Raw genomic sequence first — 15,562 nt, forward strand, 5'->3', positions numbered from 1 at the left:
CCTTCACTTGTCCAGTTTCCTCCAACATTTTAAGAACACACTGCCTATCATGCAAAGATATGCCAATTTTTCAGCTAAGAGCTCTTTGTTAATCTTTTCTTCGGTGGAAAGATGCTGAAAAAATGAAAATTAATCTCAAATGGTGCTTTTGGCAATTTCTATAGTTTCAGCTAAAGAAAATTGAATAAATTGTGTGTGTGCTTTGTGACAGACTACTAGTAACAGTGCTTAAAGGTACAATTTAAAATTGTTTCTTCTTCTAATTATCTGTTAAGTTTAGACACAACACTGGTTCATACCTTTATTTAGAAGCCTTTTTTATTCTTAAAGGTTTCTTAGGTCAGCATAAAGTGGATTAATAAAAGGGGAAAAAAACAGGCATCAGGTACAAAGACTGAGAATAAGTGAAACAGCAGCCAATGCCCAAAGAAAAAGCCTGGAGCACTATTGCTCAAGACCACTTTAAAAAGATGACATGAAAATCTGGCTCATTAAAAGCTAAATACAGAGAAACTAGGGGTGGGTCAAGAATTTTACAGAGTACCATAAATATGAATTTAAAACCTGCTTTTAAAATTCCGAGTCGGTGATTCTGTGTTTTGCCACATTCACACATTATCAGACAAACACAACATCTAAGCCTGATTAAGTCCTCTAGTCGTGTTTAATACAACACTGATACAGCGGCCACAAGTCTGTGCTGTTTTGTAACCGTTTAAAGCACTCTGGATAAGGCACTAGAGGAGCTCTTCTCGGACTAGGAGTAGCGTGAGATCTAGCGACGTGAACGAGGTTATTCACTTGAATGTAACAGCTAGCGTAATGATGCTAAGCTAGCTGTCAGCCTGGCATCCACGGGTTTTGCTGCCGAGTTTTAGCTACCGGATGCTCCCGGTCGTATCCTGCTGGCCGTCTTGACATTCCCCTCAACATTCCTGGACGAATTCGTGTCGACTGACCAGAGTCCGCGAATTCAGGTCCACTCCTAATCTAACCTTTCCCCCCGCTAGCGTGATTTAGCTCACCGGCTAACAAGAGTTCAACACTCGGGAGAACCGGACTGACGAGGTAAGTTAGCATACGGAGGCTAGTGGGATGGACAGGCTAATGGTGTAGCTGTCACCGGGAGTAAAGGCTTCTTGTACGAGGAAAAAATAATCTTAGAAAGGAGGCCTTCTGGTAAGCGTGTGGACACAGTCGTTGTCATTATATCCCTCAAAATTCCCCATCTTGCTATTAGGCCTGTGTAACACCGGCGAAATGTGAGCTAGCAATTTGATTGACTTGCTAGAAACGTTTTGCTAATGTTAATTTACCGAGGGAAGCAGCTGACCTAGTAATGGTAATATTACCGGAGCTAGCTTAGCAAGTCCGTACTGGTTTTGAAGAATGTTGTACGTCTGTTTGGGGCGAAAAAGGACTTAAGTGAAAGTCAGCTTGCTAACGTTAATTTGCCATCATTATTTAAGAGAAACTAGTAAAGAAAGCATCTCGGTGACAGGGTTTATCTAAAGAATCCAAGCTAGCGGCTAACACGTACATTACGAGTTAGGGTGCTTTAAAAGTTAACAGTTAACTAGCTGTCCTATGTGAGCAGTGAACCAACAGCTTCCATTATGTATGCTGTAATGTGTGTAGTTTTTAAGTCTACCGAGACATCGTTCTGGTCTCCTGCTGGCTGGGAGTGAGTTTGCCGTGTTTTGCTTTGTGAGTTTTTGCTGTGTGTTTTTGCTTCGCAGAGTTCAACTTAAGGACCACACCCAAACATGTCCCTTCATCAGTTTCTGTTGGAACCCATCACCTGCCACGCATGGAACCGCGACAGGACACGTAAGGCTCCGAGACTAGCTATGAGAAATGCTCACTTTAACGCAACACATTTCAAGGTTAAGGTCTTAAAGTCTTTGTCTTCATTGGATGGTCAGATCACAACTACAAAGAATGCTGTTAGAGCAATTTCATCTGAACAGAGATAAGATTGACTCAGTTTATTTTAGGTAACACAGGTTGGAATTTGGCATGTATCAGAAAACTGGTCTAACTTGTTTGTTATCTGTGTGCTCATCCTGTTAACCAGCTGGTTTCTTCTGTTTTGTTTTCCTTCAGAAATTGCCATTAGTCCCAATAACCATGAAGTTCATATCTACAAGAAGAGTGGCAACCAGTGGGTTAAGACCCATGAACTGAAGGAACACAATGGCCATATAACAGGTGGTTAATCAGATGTTTTTAAGACTGATTGTTTTTTTTACTTATTTAATGTGACGTTTCAGTCCACGTCTCACCCAATATGTCAGTAAAATTAATGTTTCTGAAGAATTCTTTAATAAGTCAAACCACAGCTAAGGTGGAATTGTGTGATCCTAAAGGGGTTTCTTTTTGTCTAAGCTATTAGTAGAGTTGTTAGTGACTGCTTATTGGCTGTGTTATAGGCATTGACTGGGCTCCCAAAAGTGACCGCATAGTGACATGTGGAGCAGACCGTAATGCCTATGTGTGGTCCCAGAAGGAGGGGGTATGGAAGCCCACACTGGTCATCCTCAGGATCAACAGAGCGGCCACCTTCGTGAAGTGGTCTCCATTGGAGAACAAGTTTGCAGTGGGCAGTGGTGCTCGACTCATCTCTGTCTGCTACTTTGAGTCCGAGAACGATTGGTGAGACTATTAATCCAGCAGTGGCATGTTTTAAATGCATTGATGTTCTGGTGAATGTTGTGAATAATGTCTTTCTTTTAAAGTGCAGCATTTAAGTTCAGTCTTGCCATTTATTTGAATTATTAGTGCATTATTTTGAGCCTATACGTCCAGACCAAACTGCTTTACCTCAATTTTCACACCTGCTTTAACAGGTGAGAGCAGCCACACAGCCTGTGTGAAAGGCTTATCTGAGGTGTGGCTTGAACTTTCATACAGAAGTGCGTCATCAAGAGTTGGGAGGCATGTCTCTCTCAGCAGTTATAGACTGTGAAAAATTCTGTTGGTAGCCACATTGACTTGCTACCAATATCATTACAGAAATGATACTTATCATTATAGTTATAAGGCTACACCTGTAAATGTCATGAACACAAAAGTAGAGTTGATTTTTTTTCGTTGGCATGTTCTGATAGCATTTTAAGAAGAATGAAGGTGATACATGTGTGGTATGCAATCACAGCACAAACCCAGTGAAGGCTATAATTATGTGAGGACGTTAACAGAGCATTAGGTGAAGGGCAGCCTTTCTCTGGTGCTCTCTACTTATCTCTCTGGCGCAGCGAGAGTGCAGTGCTGCAAGGAAGTCGTCATGCAAATGTAGAGGTAGGGGGTGTGGTCCAGTTTAAAACAAACTGGGAATTGAATGTCTTCACCTAGTGTAAGAGCAAAGCGTTGCATTCCAACCAGCTGATGAAGATACACTCCCAGGATTAAAGGACTTATTTTTTTCCTCCACCCTGTACTTATTACTTCGCTTTTTATTTTTGCTGTGCCTCATAATTGATGAGTTGTTTTTGTGGGGTTTAAATATTTACATGTCCTGCTATAAAAACTTTGCTTCTTCATGTGGTTTTAGGTGGGTTAGCAAGCACATCAAAAAGCCAGTTCGCTCCACCATCCTCAGTCTGGACTGGCATCCAAACAATGTCCTGCTGGCTGCTGGCTCATGTGACTTCAAGTGCAGGTAAAAGATGGTTCAGTTCAGGAGATGAAGATCAGAGTATTGAAAACTAGCTAGGCGGCTTTGTCCGGTTTCAATTTCTGTTTTTCATGCTGTCTTCCCCCGCGCCTCCTTGCTCATCTCTCCCTCTCTGGTCTCTAGGGTGTTCTCAGCCTACATTAAAGAGGTGGAGGAGAAACCAGGCCCCACACCCTGGGGCAGCAAGATGCCATTTGGGGCTGTGCTAGCAGAATTTGGAGGAGCAGGTCTGACACCCCCTCCCCTCCCCCTTTTTAAATTTATTTCTTTATTTTTAACCTTGTCGATATTCTTTTACAGTTTCTCTTTGAACTTACCAATTTGTGTGTGTTTTGTGCCTTCTTAGGTGGAGGGGGTTGGGTCCACTCTGTCTCTTTTTCAGCTTCTGGTAACCGTCTGGCCTGGGTCAGCCATGACAGTACTGTCACAGTGGTGGACAGCTCTAAGACTGCCAGGTATGTTTAGTTGTTACCTGTATTCTTCTAAAATACACATGGTTTACTCATTCTTTATATAAGAAGTCAGAATTAAAGCTGACTTCTTATATAAATATATGTATTTATATATAATTATATACACAATTATATATAATTGTGTCGCCTGATAGATGTTGGGTCTGAATGTCAGCACATCTTGTGAAATTAGAGTTGTCTCCGCACCTGATTGTGGGATTTGACAGATTCACTAACAGCGATTATGCAAAAAATGCAAATGTAAAAAAACAACAACAATCATCTCAAGCGAGTAAGTTACAGAAAATAATGCAGGGGGTAAAAACACAATTTGCACTTTGAATTCTTAACATTGACCACAAAAGGGCAAATGTTGTGGCCTTTAAAGCAAACTGAGTAATGCCATAAAGAGATTACCCTTGTTGCATAATCATAAAGCAGTTAGTGAAGTGAATCCAACCCAATCTCATCTGAAACTAAACCCTTTTCATTCATTTAAAATTATCCCACACTCATCGTGTTGCCAAAGGTACCCATCCCATATTTTTCTTTAATATATATGATTTTTTTTCTTTAGCTACAATTAATTTTGGGGTGTTTAAGCTATAGTATTCAGTAGCTTGTGCCTGTGTTCTCTTCATCTTTTTAAGTGCAATCGAATCAGCCACTCGGACCATATTAATTTATTTTGTTTGTGTTTAGTCCTTCACAGCTGAAGACGGAGTTCCTTCCTCTGCTCAGTGTCATTTTTATTTCAGAGAACAGTCTAGTAGCTGCGGTAAGAATAAAGCATATGGTGGCCGCATGTTCCTTTGCACAGATTTATAGTGATCCAGGAGCGCTGTAGTAACTCTGTCTCCCTCTTCAGGGTCACGACTGTTGCCCAATGCTGTTCCGTTGCGACGACGGTGGAGCGCTGACGTTTGTGACAAAGCTCGACCTCCCCAAGCAGAGCATCCAGAGGAACATCTCTGCCATGGAGCGCTTCAGGAACATGGACAAGAGAGCCACCACTGAGGACCGCAACACTGCCCTGGACACACTGCACCAGAACAGCATCACGTAGGTCACCCAGAAAACTAATGCACGCATGGGTAATGCAAACATTTTAATGGTAATTTTGGAGACTATATCCTATGGTGCAGTTGAATTATATTATGAATCATATTAATTTTAACCAACACCACATCTCCAAACTTTAGCCTGTACAAAGATGGGTTTTAATGTTGGGCTCTAGTATTTTAGTTCATCAATACTAGCTTGCTGGTAAATGAGCACTTAAAGTGTTGAATCAATGCTGTTAGGCATCACATGTTTGAGAGAACAGATGATTTTAGGAGCTTTCCATTGTTCTGCATCCACTTCTGTTATTATTATTTCTATTCTTCATACATAAAAACAGGTTTTACAACAACCTTACATACTCTCTTTGAAAAGTATATAGTCTGTGGTAATGTGCACGCTTCATGTGGTTCTAGTGAGCAATCAGACGTTGTGCAGAAAAAATTTGGATGAGCAGTAGACACATGACTCATCACTCAAAGTAAAATGCAGAGCCATAAGCAGCTGATTTGAAAAATGGTGTAAAACAACCAGGAAAAAAATGATTAAAAACACCTACTGAATCCATTCATGATGGTGCGGTGGTGTTTTCCAACTTATGTGTGATATTTCAGCCACACCCACAGACTTCCTGAAGTTTTTTGTCACCACTACCATTTAACTAGCAGCAGATAAGCATTTTAGCAAATTTCCCACCAAGATCACAACGAAAACAAGAAAGGCTTGTCAACATCATCACCTGTGTGTGTTTGTTTCTTAGCCAAGTGTCTATCTATGAGGGAGACAAAAGGGATTGTCGCAAGTTCTGCACCACAGGTATCGATGGAGCAATGACCATTTGGGACTTCAAGGTAAAAATGCACAGAAACAGTGTTCTGTTTTTTGTGAGTTAACTTTTTCTGAGTCTTCCATCACTAACTCTGTCATGTGTTTTCCTCCTCAGAGTCTAGAAGCTTCTATCCAGGGTCTCCGCATTATGTGAAGAAACCTTTTGAATGAACGGAGAGACGCTGCGGCCTCACTTCTCCCCCTTTTCCTCCCCTGCCCTCACCCCTCTTGCCCCTTTTCCGTCTCACCCCGGCCCTCCCTCCACTCCCGCGACGCAGCCAGTAACATACATACTTTATCGAGTGTCTGCTGAAGCACTGATCAGACCATAACACACTCTTGTGAGTGTGTGCTTACACTCACTCACTCACACACATACACACTCACTACACACGCTGAGCTGACGTGTGACTTCACTCTTGATTTTTTTTTCCCCCTATTTTGTTTGCTTTTAAACGAAGGTTAACCAGGTGTCAAAGTGGGAAGGTCCTCTGACACGTATTAGACGTGACGTGAAATGTGTGTTTTTATGTTCTCTAACCTCCTGTACCAAAAGTTGAACACTAAAAGGTGCATTTTATCCAAAAATCAGACTGTATTCCACCTCATGCTAACCTTAACATGCTCTCGGAATATCAACAGTTAGTAGACCAAAAGTAGACGTTTTACTGGAGGATAGTTTGTATTCTTCAGCGGGCGAATTTGTTATCACTAGGACCCGGGGTTACTGATATTCTGAGTACATGTTGCGTGTTGGCTTTTGGGAGTTGTACAGAATCTGATGGTGGAGAGAGAAAGCAGCTGTCTGAACTCTGTGTGGAGTGACAGCTGGCCAACACTAGGCTCTGTAGCTCCTACACTAAAACCACACAAGATGGAGGATTTCTATGTAACTGATCATGAGTAGACATGAAATAAAGATGAAATACATTTACAGTACTCAACTCAAATGACTGTGCTCTTCCTTTGTGTATGTGGACAGATGGTAATTTGTGTGTCAAATTACAATATATAATTCATATTTCTGCTTGTCATAGGTTAGTGAAGGCCCAGCTAAATGCAAATCTTGGAGTTTCTGAAAAATTCTGGAACATTAATGTTTCTCTGTGCGGATTTTTAGTAAACAAGGTTATATCTTCTTTCCGTCACCGCAATGATTTTTAGCTCATTTAGCCGAAGGACGGACGAACAAGTTGGGCATCCCTCCACAGTTCACTAAGAATGCGACTCCTAGAGTATTGTTCAGGTTTTACTGAAAAGTGTACGCATCGATCGCCTATTGGGTCTTTACTTAAACTGTGCTGAAGGTTTATATTTGGTCCTTTCACCAGTTTCACAGGAATCAACTTCTCATCCTAGTATTTTAGTGAAACAGGATTAAGTTGTCCTGGATATGACTGTTTTCTGTTTGATTTTTAATTCTCATTATTGTATTCAGTGCAACAATACAATCAAACCAACCAATACAATCAAATTTATCGCTTTCTTCCCCTGTACTTTAACTGTTCCAATGAGCTGCAAATTGTGAAGAATCATGAGTGGGATGACGTAGTACGCCGCTGACATTCTGGGATGTGAACGCACTGGAATAGTGGGTGTTATAGTGGGTCATCTTTTTCATTGTCTTTGTTGGCACTTCAAGATGACCAGATGAGCTAGAAATGAAAACCTGCAGCTTCCTGAAGCTGGTGCAAAAGTAAATAATGCTTCTAAGATTTCAAAAAAATCAAAGAAATATCTTTGGGTTGTCTAGACCACAATGCTAAATTTTGCTCTACAAGGGCCTGATATCCACTTACGAGGACATTATACTCCCACTCTTCTATTGAAATTTAAAACTAATGTCATATGTGGATATCAGCACCTTGTAGAGTAAAATCAGGTAAAAAGATAATTCTTTGTTTTTACATTTATCAGGTCCCAATCAGTCCAAATAGCAAAGAGAAATCAAAAATGCATGCCATGAAAGAGTTCAGGTCTTAGGAGGTTAAAGAAGGCTTCAGCTGCTTCCTCATTCGCAAGGGGTCAACACATTTTTGTTTTGTTTTTTTGAAACCCTTGAAAGTCTCAACCATGAAATAATTTCCAGAAAATGGACATTTTTAAGCCTTCTGACAATTTAAATTGTAAACCATTCAGTTACATGTGAGTCACACTGATAATATAGAGGTCTTTGTCAAATATGATGCGCTTGGTGTTAACAAGGAATTTGTGTCTCCTTCCAAGATCATGAGAATGGGTGTTTCACTCGTTAGGTGAAACTACTAGCACTGTGGATCTTTAAAATATCCTTTTTACTTTCCACACATAATCAGTCTAACTGTAATTGTACAAGCAATTTCTTAAACAAGTTGACAGTATTTTGGCAGTATCTGAAGTCATTAAAGTCCCAAAATTAAAAAGAAAAATAATACACTGTCTTCCAATAAAGGTTGGGAAATTAAATGAAGTGTCTTATGAGTGTGTGTGAGATTTAGGCCCATTTGAAGTTCCTTAACTCCAAATTGGAAACAAAAGTACCTGTGAACAGAGCAGCTCACCCGTATAAAACAAGTAAGCAGCACGGCATGAAACTCAGTCTTAACCTTAGCTTCAAGGCTCTCACTGACTGCCAGTTTTATGCTTTTCCTTTTAATCCCAAATGGAAATTATGAGGAGTAAGGAAAATCTGCTGCTGCCAAGAAAAAAGTGATTAAGGCAACGTGCTTCTTTAAAAGCTTGAAAACTTATATGGAAAGCTTAAAAGAAACGCTTTGACATAGCAGTTAAAGTCTAATGAATAGACGATAGTCCAGTCAGTGTTCAAAGAAACATTGACGGGACTTACAGTAAAAAAAGATTTCAGATCTATAAACGCAACAACAAGAGCTCCAGTGGTTTCCACACACACTGTTTGCAAGTGATTGTGCAATAAAAAGCAAATTAACTTGTTTTCATAGCTGAATGTTTGAGGTTGCACTGCAGTGATGCAATGGGGTAAAACTAGTTGGCGTGCGATCATAACAAGAAGATAAATGAAGAACAGGACACATAATGTAACTGGTAGACAAATAATAGCAAATCCAGTGTAGAGCCAACCCCTTTCTCCTCCTGATGCCACCCTCTCCTCCCTGCAGATTCCTCCCTCTTCTTTCACTTCCTCCTTTTTCTTTATGCAGACAGCCCCGTACGCCCCTCCCCCTTCTTTTCCGTGTCTTTCATGCTTTTCTTTTCCTTTTTTTTTTTTGCTTCCCCCCCCCCCCCCCTCAGATTCAGCCTCCTCCTTTGTGCATAACATTGTATTGTGTTTATGCCCCTCCCTCTTTTACTACCTTTAACACTTTTTTTTCTGTTCCTGTTTAATAATGTTAAAATTCAATTAAAGAAAAAGTACAGTTTTGGTCCCCCTTCTCTCACATTCCTCGCGCCACGCCCATGATTTCTTTATTTTAGAACTGAAAAACCTGCAGAAACTTCCTGCATGTCTCCCCTCTCTGAGCTTCACTGTACCCTCCTCCACTTCCCCCTCTGACCTCTCCTCCCCTCTCTCTCTTCAGCTCAGCTTCTCTCTCTTCCTGCACTCACTCTGTCGTTGGCGTTCGCGTTGACTGGCCAGAGTCCGCGAGCTGAACACCCTCCACTTTATTTGATCCGCTACTTTCCTCTGTTTTCTCTACTCTCTTTTTTTAAAAACTCTTTCCCATCTCTTCAGCTCACCCATTCATCTCTGTCCTGCCCTCGGGGGTAAGTAGCCTAGAAAATATTTAACAGTTGACTGAGTGTGCTTAGGCACTCACTCACACACCCACCCACCCACACACACATATTTGAGTATAATGCATTTTCTGCAAAGAAATGTCCAAAGCGTGCTACAGGCGATCGTGCTTCCCACACATTTGTGTTTTAGTGTTTGTGAAGTATCTGATAGAAATGAGAGAAATTTGATTTTTTTTTTTCCCCTGGTTGCTTCCTCTAATGGTTGAGTGTCTTTTTTTCTCTTTTTGTGGGGATGTCCGTTACCTTGGACCTGCATAGTTTCTGTCATTCCTCTGAAAGTCTGGATTTCATTAACATTTATCTCGCTCTGAGTGAGATAAGTTTAGCGTGTTTCACCCACAAACAGAGTTTAAGTCAGTTCATTACGTATCAAACACTTTGGATCATTTCACGGTTTCATTCAATAAAAAGACTTTTACATTTCTTCGTGTCCTTCAACACTTCCTGCTTTCAACATGAAATGCAACTTCTGTTTTTTTTTAAAGACTTGACAGCCCACCAGCCTCTGGTTCCTCTCCTACTACTTCCTGATCTCCTTCTAACATCTGATTGGTCATGGCGTACCACAGCTTCCTGCTGGAACCAATTAGCTGCCATGCCTGGAACAAAGATCGATCCCGTAAGTCTGCCCGCCCTCTCTGATTGGTCACTCATTTGCTCATCAGTGACTTCCAGTGGTCTCATCTTTGAGCTGAGCACAACATCATGGGTGCATATTGCTCTGACTACAGTCTGTGACAGAGTGCTGTAACAGCCCAAGGTTTGCAACTGGCTCCCAGGTGGGAGAAGGTATTTCCTGTTTCCTGTAACAGTGGCGGCGGCGTCTGGAGGCCTCTCTGAGTGGTTCTTACACTCCGTTAGCTGGAGGAAACCAGAGCCTTATATGGATGTTTTTCATCAGTGCTTTGGTTTCTGGGCAAAGCGGATGTAAGAGACGCTTAAACCAGGCTGTTCGAGTTTCACTCAGGTTTGCAAAAGGAACAGTTTAGTCATTCTGTGAAAAAAAAAAAGCACACCGAAGTAAGCCACACTGCTGTTCCAGGACAAACACTGCTTCACTGACTCATCTGCTGACTAAAACATGCAGCCTTTGCTACAACGTTACAAAAAACAAAGGTCGCAGGTCTTGTGCGCTTTCTATTTAAAGATGCTGTGTGTCTGTGTGCTGCCTCCAGGCTCATACATACGGTGTTTTTTTTTTTTATTTCTCTCTTCTCATGTGCCCACTCAGCTCTTCTGTGTTACTCCCCACTGAGCAGCCCGCTGTAAAGCTTCTCGTGTCAGTCACGCTGTACTTTGTCCATGATGAATATTGTGTTCGTACGGTTGACCAACTGTGCTGATATGGTTTGAAACACAAACTTCTTTGTTTCCGCTACAGAGATTGCCCTGTGCCCCAACAACCACGAGGTCCACATCTATAAGAAAGATGGGACCAAGTGGACCAAAATCCATGAGCTGAAGGAACACAACGGGCAGGTGACAGGTGAGACACAGCAACACTAAAACTAGTTAGGGACTTTCTGACATTGCCTTATTTCCCAAAGGGTCGGATCTGCATGTTTGTTTGGTCTTGGAAGCAGCACTGGCTTGAGACCAACTGAAGTTTGGTTTGCATGTAAGACGAACGTGTTAACCCCTAAACCTCAGAGCCACTACTCAAGTTCACCAATTCTGAAAGTGAAAATACAAGATTTTGTAGAATACTTTAGGTTTTTCTGTGACATCGAGCACAAGTTTCCATCATTTTTTGGGATCTGCCTAAATCAATATCAAGGAAACGGCCATCCAGCTTTCCAGTATTGCTAAATCTGTGGTTGCCTTATCCAGTGGTACAAAATAAATCAAGCTGTAGGAACATTTCCCACCTCTATGTGATTATTAATGTTCATATTGCTTAATGTCAAGCATCAGATCAGCCATTCCCAAAGTCAAGAGTGCTGCGGCCTCCTTAAACACCAGGAAATACCACGATCTTTAATCTTTAGTCTAATCAAAATACAAGAAGAAGTGATGTACTTCCTTGAAAATTTTATTCAAAAAACTCAAAGAACACAGACTGTTGTCTATAAATCGCTAATGCTACCCAGTCATATGGAAAGCATTTAGGCTAATGTGTGACCCACCTGCTACTGGGACACAAACTTCAAAACAAGTATAAACTATGTATAAATGTACATACTTGTGAGTAATTTCTGGTGTAACTGCAGCCCACCTGCAGTACCTTTACACTCCACCAGGGGCGACTTAGCTTAGCAGAAGTGACAGCTAGCACATAGCTACCAGCTAACACCTGCCCCTATCAAAGTGCCCATGCCCATAATAATGCATTACTTTAACACAAACTAAGTAAGTGAGTTATATGAAAGGTGCGGCTCAATACTTTTGTTGTAGTGTATGCTCCTTCTACTGAAACTTCACTGGTTTCACAATTTCCTGTCATTGTCTTAAGCTACTGTAATCAGCTGCCGGCTATGTAGATTGCCAGTAAGTATAAAGACATCAAAGTAGATCCCAGTCACTGCACAGTTACTTTTATCTCTTTGAAGATAAAGAAAAAAGACTCTCTATAGATTTTTAGCCAATTATTTATTTTGGATGCATTTGAGACGTTGATAATAGCAGAGCTCTTCTTCCTTTTCTGCCTATTTGATGTAATATAGAGAAGTGAGTGGAAATGTGTTCCTGAGAGTCTTTTTTTTTTTTTAAATCTCGCAGGTATCGATTGGGCTCCGGAAAGTAACCGTATAGTTACCTGTGGAGCAGACCGTAACGCCTATGTGTGGACCCTGAAAGAGGGAACGTGGAAGCCCACCCTGGTCATCCTCAGGATCAACCGTGCCGCTCGCTGTGTGAAATGGTCACCCAAAGAGAACAAATTTGCTGTTGGCAGCGGCTCTCGTCTCATCTCCGTCTGCTATTTTGAGCAGGAAAACGACTGGTGAGTGAAATCACTAATATACACAGAAAGCTTTATTTGAATACTAAGAAGCGCCCTTGGAGAGATTTTAGCAACCATCTCTTGTTATCTGCAGGTGGGTGTGTAAGCACATTAAGAAGCCGATCCGCTCTACAATCCTGAGTTTGGACTGGCACCCCAACAACGCCCTGCTGGCTGCTGGATCCTGCGATTTCAAATGCAGGTATGTCACAGACAGGCTTAGCTTTCAGCTTTATTAAATTTAAAGCTTCGTGTACAGCCCAACACTGACACTACTCCTAGATATATATAAAAAAGGAAAGTCCTCATACAGTCCATGATATATGGCATGTGGGTTTCAAAATAACAATATATCTCCACCCTCACTCTCACAGAGTGTTTTCAGCCTACATAAAGGAGGTGGAGGAGAAGCCTGGGCCCACTCCCTGGGGTAGCAAGATGCCCTTTGGGGAGTTGCTCTTTGAGTCCGGAGGGTCTCCAGCAGCAGCTCAGACTTCAGGAGGAAGTGGTGGCTGGGTGCACAGCGTGTGCTTCTCGCACTCTGGCAACCGCCTGGCCTGGACCTCCCATGACTCAACTCTGTGTGTGTCCGAGGGCGGCAAGAACGGCACGTAAGTGAAGGCAGAGCAGCGTAGCTGGGCGTGTTGTGTGTTTACATTGCTTTGTGTGCTCCACTCTGACTTTTTGCTACAACTTCCACAGGTTGACCAGTCTCAGCTCGGAGACACTTCCTCTGCTGTGTGTCACCTTCATTACTGAGAACAGCTTGGTAGCAGCTGTGAGTATTCATTTATTCAGCACACGCACACACAACAGTTCCTTTAATTTAATTTAAAGTAATTTTATAATTTTATATCCCAAACTTTTCTGGCCCAGTGTCTCCATATGAATAATGTAAATAAATGAATAAATAGAGCTTTCTGGCTGTATCTATTCTAGCATCCAGAATAACAAACAAGAGTCTAGTCTCTCATATTTCCAACCTGATATTGTAAAATCTCCTTTTGTATGTCTTTTCCTCCAGGGACATGATTGTTTCCCGGTGCTGTTTGTGTATGACGGTGCCAAAGGCAGCTTGACATTTGGTGGCAAACTGGATGTTCCTAAGCAGGCGGCCCAAAAGGGCATCAGCGCCAGGGAGCGTTTTCAGAACCTGGACCGTCGAGCCTCGGAGACCCAGAACACCGACAAGGACCTGAACACTCTCCACAAGAACAGCATCAGGTCAGGAGAAAACAAGTGCTTCGTATCCATGAAAATTAAAACCCCCAAAAACCGAGTGGTGATGTGTGGTTGGGTATGAGAGGGGATTTGGTTAAAGTGATATTTTTTTTAAATACAGCTATGAAAACCATAAAACAAATGATATGTTACTACTTGGCTTTCTCACGTCTCAAACAATATTTCAGCCAAATCTCTGTGCTGGAAGGAGGAAGAAACCAGTGCACCAAATTCTGCACCACTGGTATGGATGGAGGAATGGGTATTTGGGATGTCAAGGTAACACACAGACAGACACAGACATGCAGGATTGCCAGGTGTTGACTACCACAGTGATTTCACATGTCTGTCAATGTCTTTTCAGTCTCTGGAGTCTGCCATGAAGGACTTGAAGATAGTCTAAACTGAAGTTTACATTTCTCCGACCAAAGTTGCTCCCAGAGTTATGGAGAAAAACTGCTGCCTTATTACCCAAAGCTTCTTGGCCTTATTTTAATCAGGTATATTTTTTATATATGCAGGTTCAACGAGCAGACTTCAGTTCAAACAGTGTTTGCGATCTCTCTGAAGCTTTATGCTGAGCTTGTTTCATTCAGTGCTGTATACAGAGGGACTGACCACATGTCTGCAAACGGTACTTAATGACTTAGATTAGAGCTCAGCCTGAGCTGACTGCTTAAAGCAGGCATTTTCTATTAATCAGAATAAAATGCTGCAATAATTGTTAAACGCTTATGCTGGTCATAATATGCATTTAATAAAAGATTACTGTTAAAGTGCTCAGTAGAATCTGGTTCGTGTGTGTGTGTGTGTTTACGTCTGTTTAAATCTGGATTAAGGACTTTGAACCTGGCAGCTCATTGTTTATTTGTCTATACAGATGGACAACTTAAGTTCAAAGTTCGAACACTTGCAGTTTTAACTGAGAAAAGTTGCTGTCTCATGTGACGCAGATGAGGTTATTTTTTTCTAACCTGGGGAAAAGCTAATATTTTGTATAAAAACAATGTTGTAATGTAATATATTATTCAATTTTTATAAAATTTGCATCATCCTAAAACGTACTGGTTAGATAATATAATGCTTAAAATTAACGAGCACACGTTTGAAAAACCCGCCATGAGTACAAAACAACAATTTTACAACTTCTTGGTGTTATATATCAGACAGTTTGGCGATGCCCTGCTATACACACGTTTCATTAAAGCAATCAATTCGTTAACCTCTTCAGACCAAATGTCTGGCACATTTTCATGGCATCACTTTCTCGTGAATAAAAACTATCTCACCGAGTCTTTCAGTTAAAGCGAACAGCAAGAATTCCTGTTGCTGCTGCCGTGCCTGTAAACTGTAGGTCGAATCATGTGGACAGAAACGTGGGATTATCTGTAATGTTGAGTTTACCCATCCCTACTGCTTTCAAACCCCAGTGCCTAAGAGTAATAAACATTTGTATGTGAGTCACAGGATCAACATGACTCCACATACTCATGTATTCAGTCCCGGTTCTTTAAAAGCACTGATGGGTTTTCAGCCAAATGCACATCTCCTCATCCACTGCAGTGTCTCACGTCATAGATCAATGCTATTAGATTGTTAATACAGGTACAATACTGTCTAAGCTGT

The 15,562-nt window shown here is 41.5% G+C and overlaps 2 protein-coding genes across 3 annotated transcripts; both read left to right on the forward strand.

Annotated features, from left to right (window-relative positions):
- The first annotated feature begins 731 nt into the window (after positions 1-731).
- LOC102781765 (actin-related protein 2/3 complex subunit 1A) lies at positions 732-6,962 on the forward strand. 2 transcript variants are annotated; one of them, XM_087841631.1, is made up of 11 exons: positions 732-1,068; positions 1,740-1,830; positions 2,107-2,211; positions 2,433-2,655; positions 3,554-3,661; positions 3,800-3,903; positions 4,023-4,131; positions 4,831-4,906; positions 4,997-5,190; positions 5,951-6,041; positions 6,134-6,962. In XM_087841631.1, the coding sequence occupies exons 2-11, from the start codon at positions 1,767-1,769 to the stop codon at positions 6,170-6,172; spliced, it is 1,113 nt and encodes a 370-aa protein (XP_087697757.1). In that variant the 5' UTR covers positions 732-1,068; positions 1,740-1,766; the 3' UTR covers positions 6,173-6,962. The 2 variants fall into 2 exon arrangements, with proteins under 2 accessions (XP_087697757.1, XP_087697758.1); XM_087841632.1 differs by lacking the exon at positions 732-1,068 and adding an exon at positions 1,078-1,179.
- Positions 6,963-9,553: 2,591 nt separating this feature from the next.
- On the forward strand, positions 9,554-14,715 carry LOC102795868 (actin-related protein 2/3 complex subunit 1B-A-like). Its single transcript, XM_006796164.3, has 10 exons — positions 9,554-9,741; positions 10,260-10,393; positions 11,156-11,260; positions 12,493-12,715; positions 12,810-12,917; positions 13,090-13,326; positions 13,418-13,493; positions 13,740-13,939; positions 14,125-14,215; positions 14,301-14,715. Exons 2-10 carry the CDS (start codon positions 10,330-10,332, stop codon positions 14,337-14,339), a joined length of 1,143 nt encoding a protein of 380 aa, XP_006796227.1. The 5' UTR covers positions 9,554-9,741; positions 10,260-10,329; the 3' UTR covers positions 14,340-14,715.
- Positions 14,716-15,562: the final 847 nt, after the last annotated feature.

This window comes from Neolamprologus brichardi, chromosome 6, assembly GCF_056152115.1.
Source record: "Neolamprologus brichardi isolate AB-2024 chromosome 6, ASM5615211v1, whole genome shotgun sequence".
In the NCBI taxonomy this organism is placed as follows: domain Eukaryota; kingdom Metazoa; phylum Chordata; class Actinopteri; order Cichliformes; family Cichlidae; genus Neolamprologus; species Neolamprologus brichardi.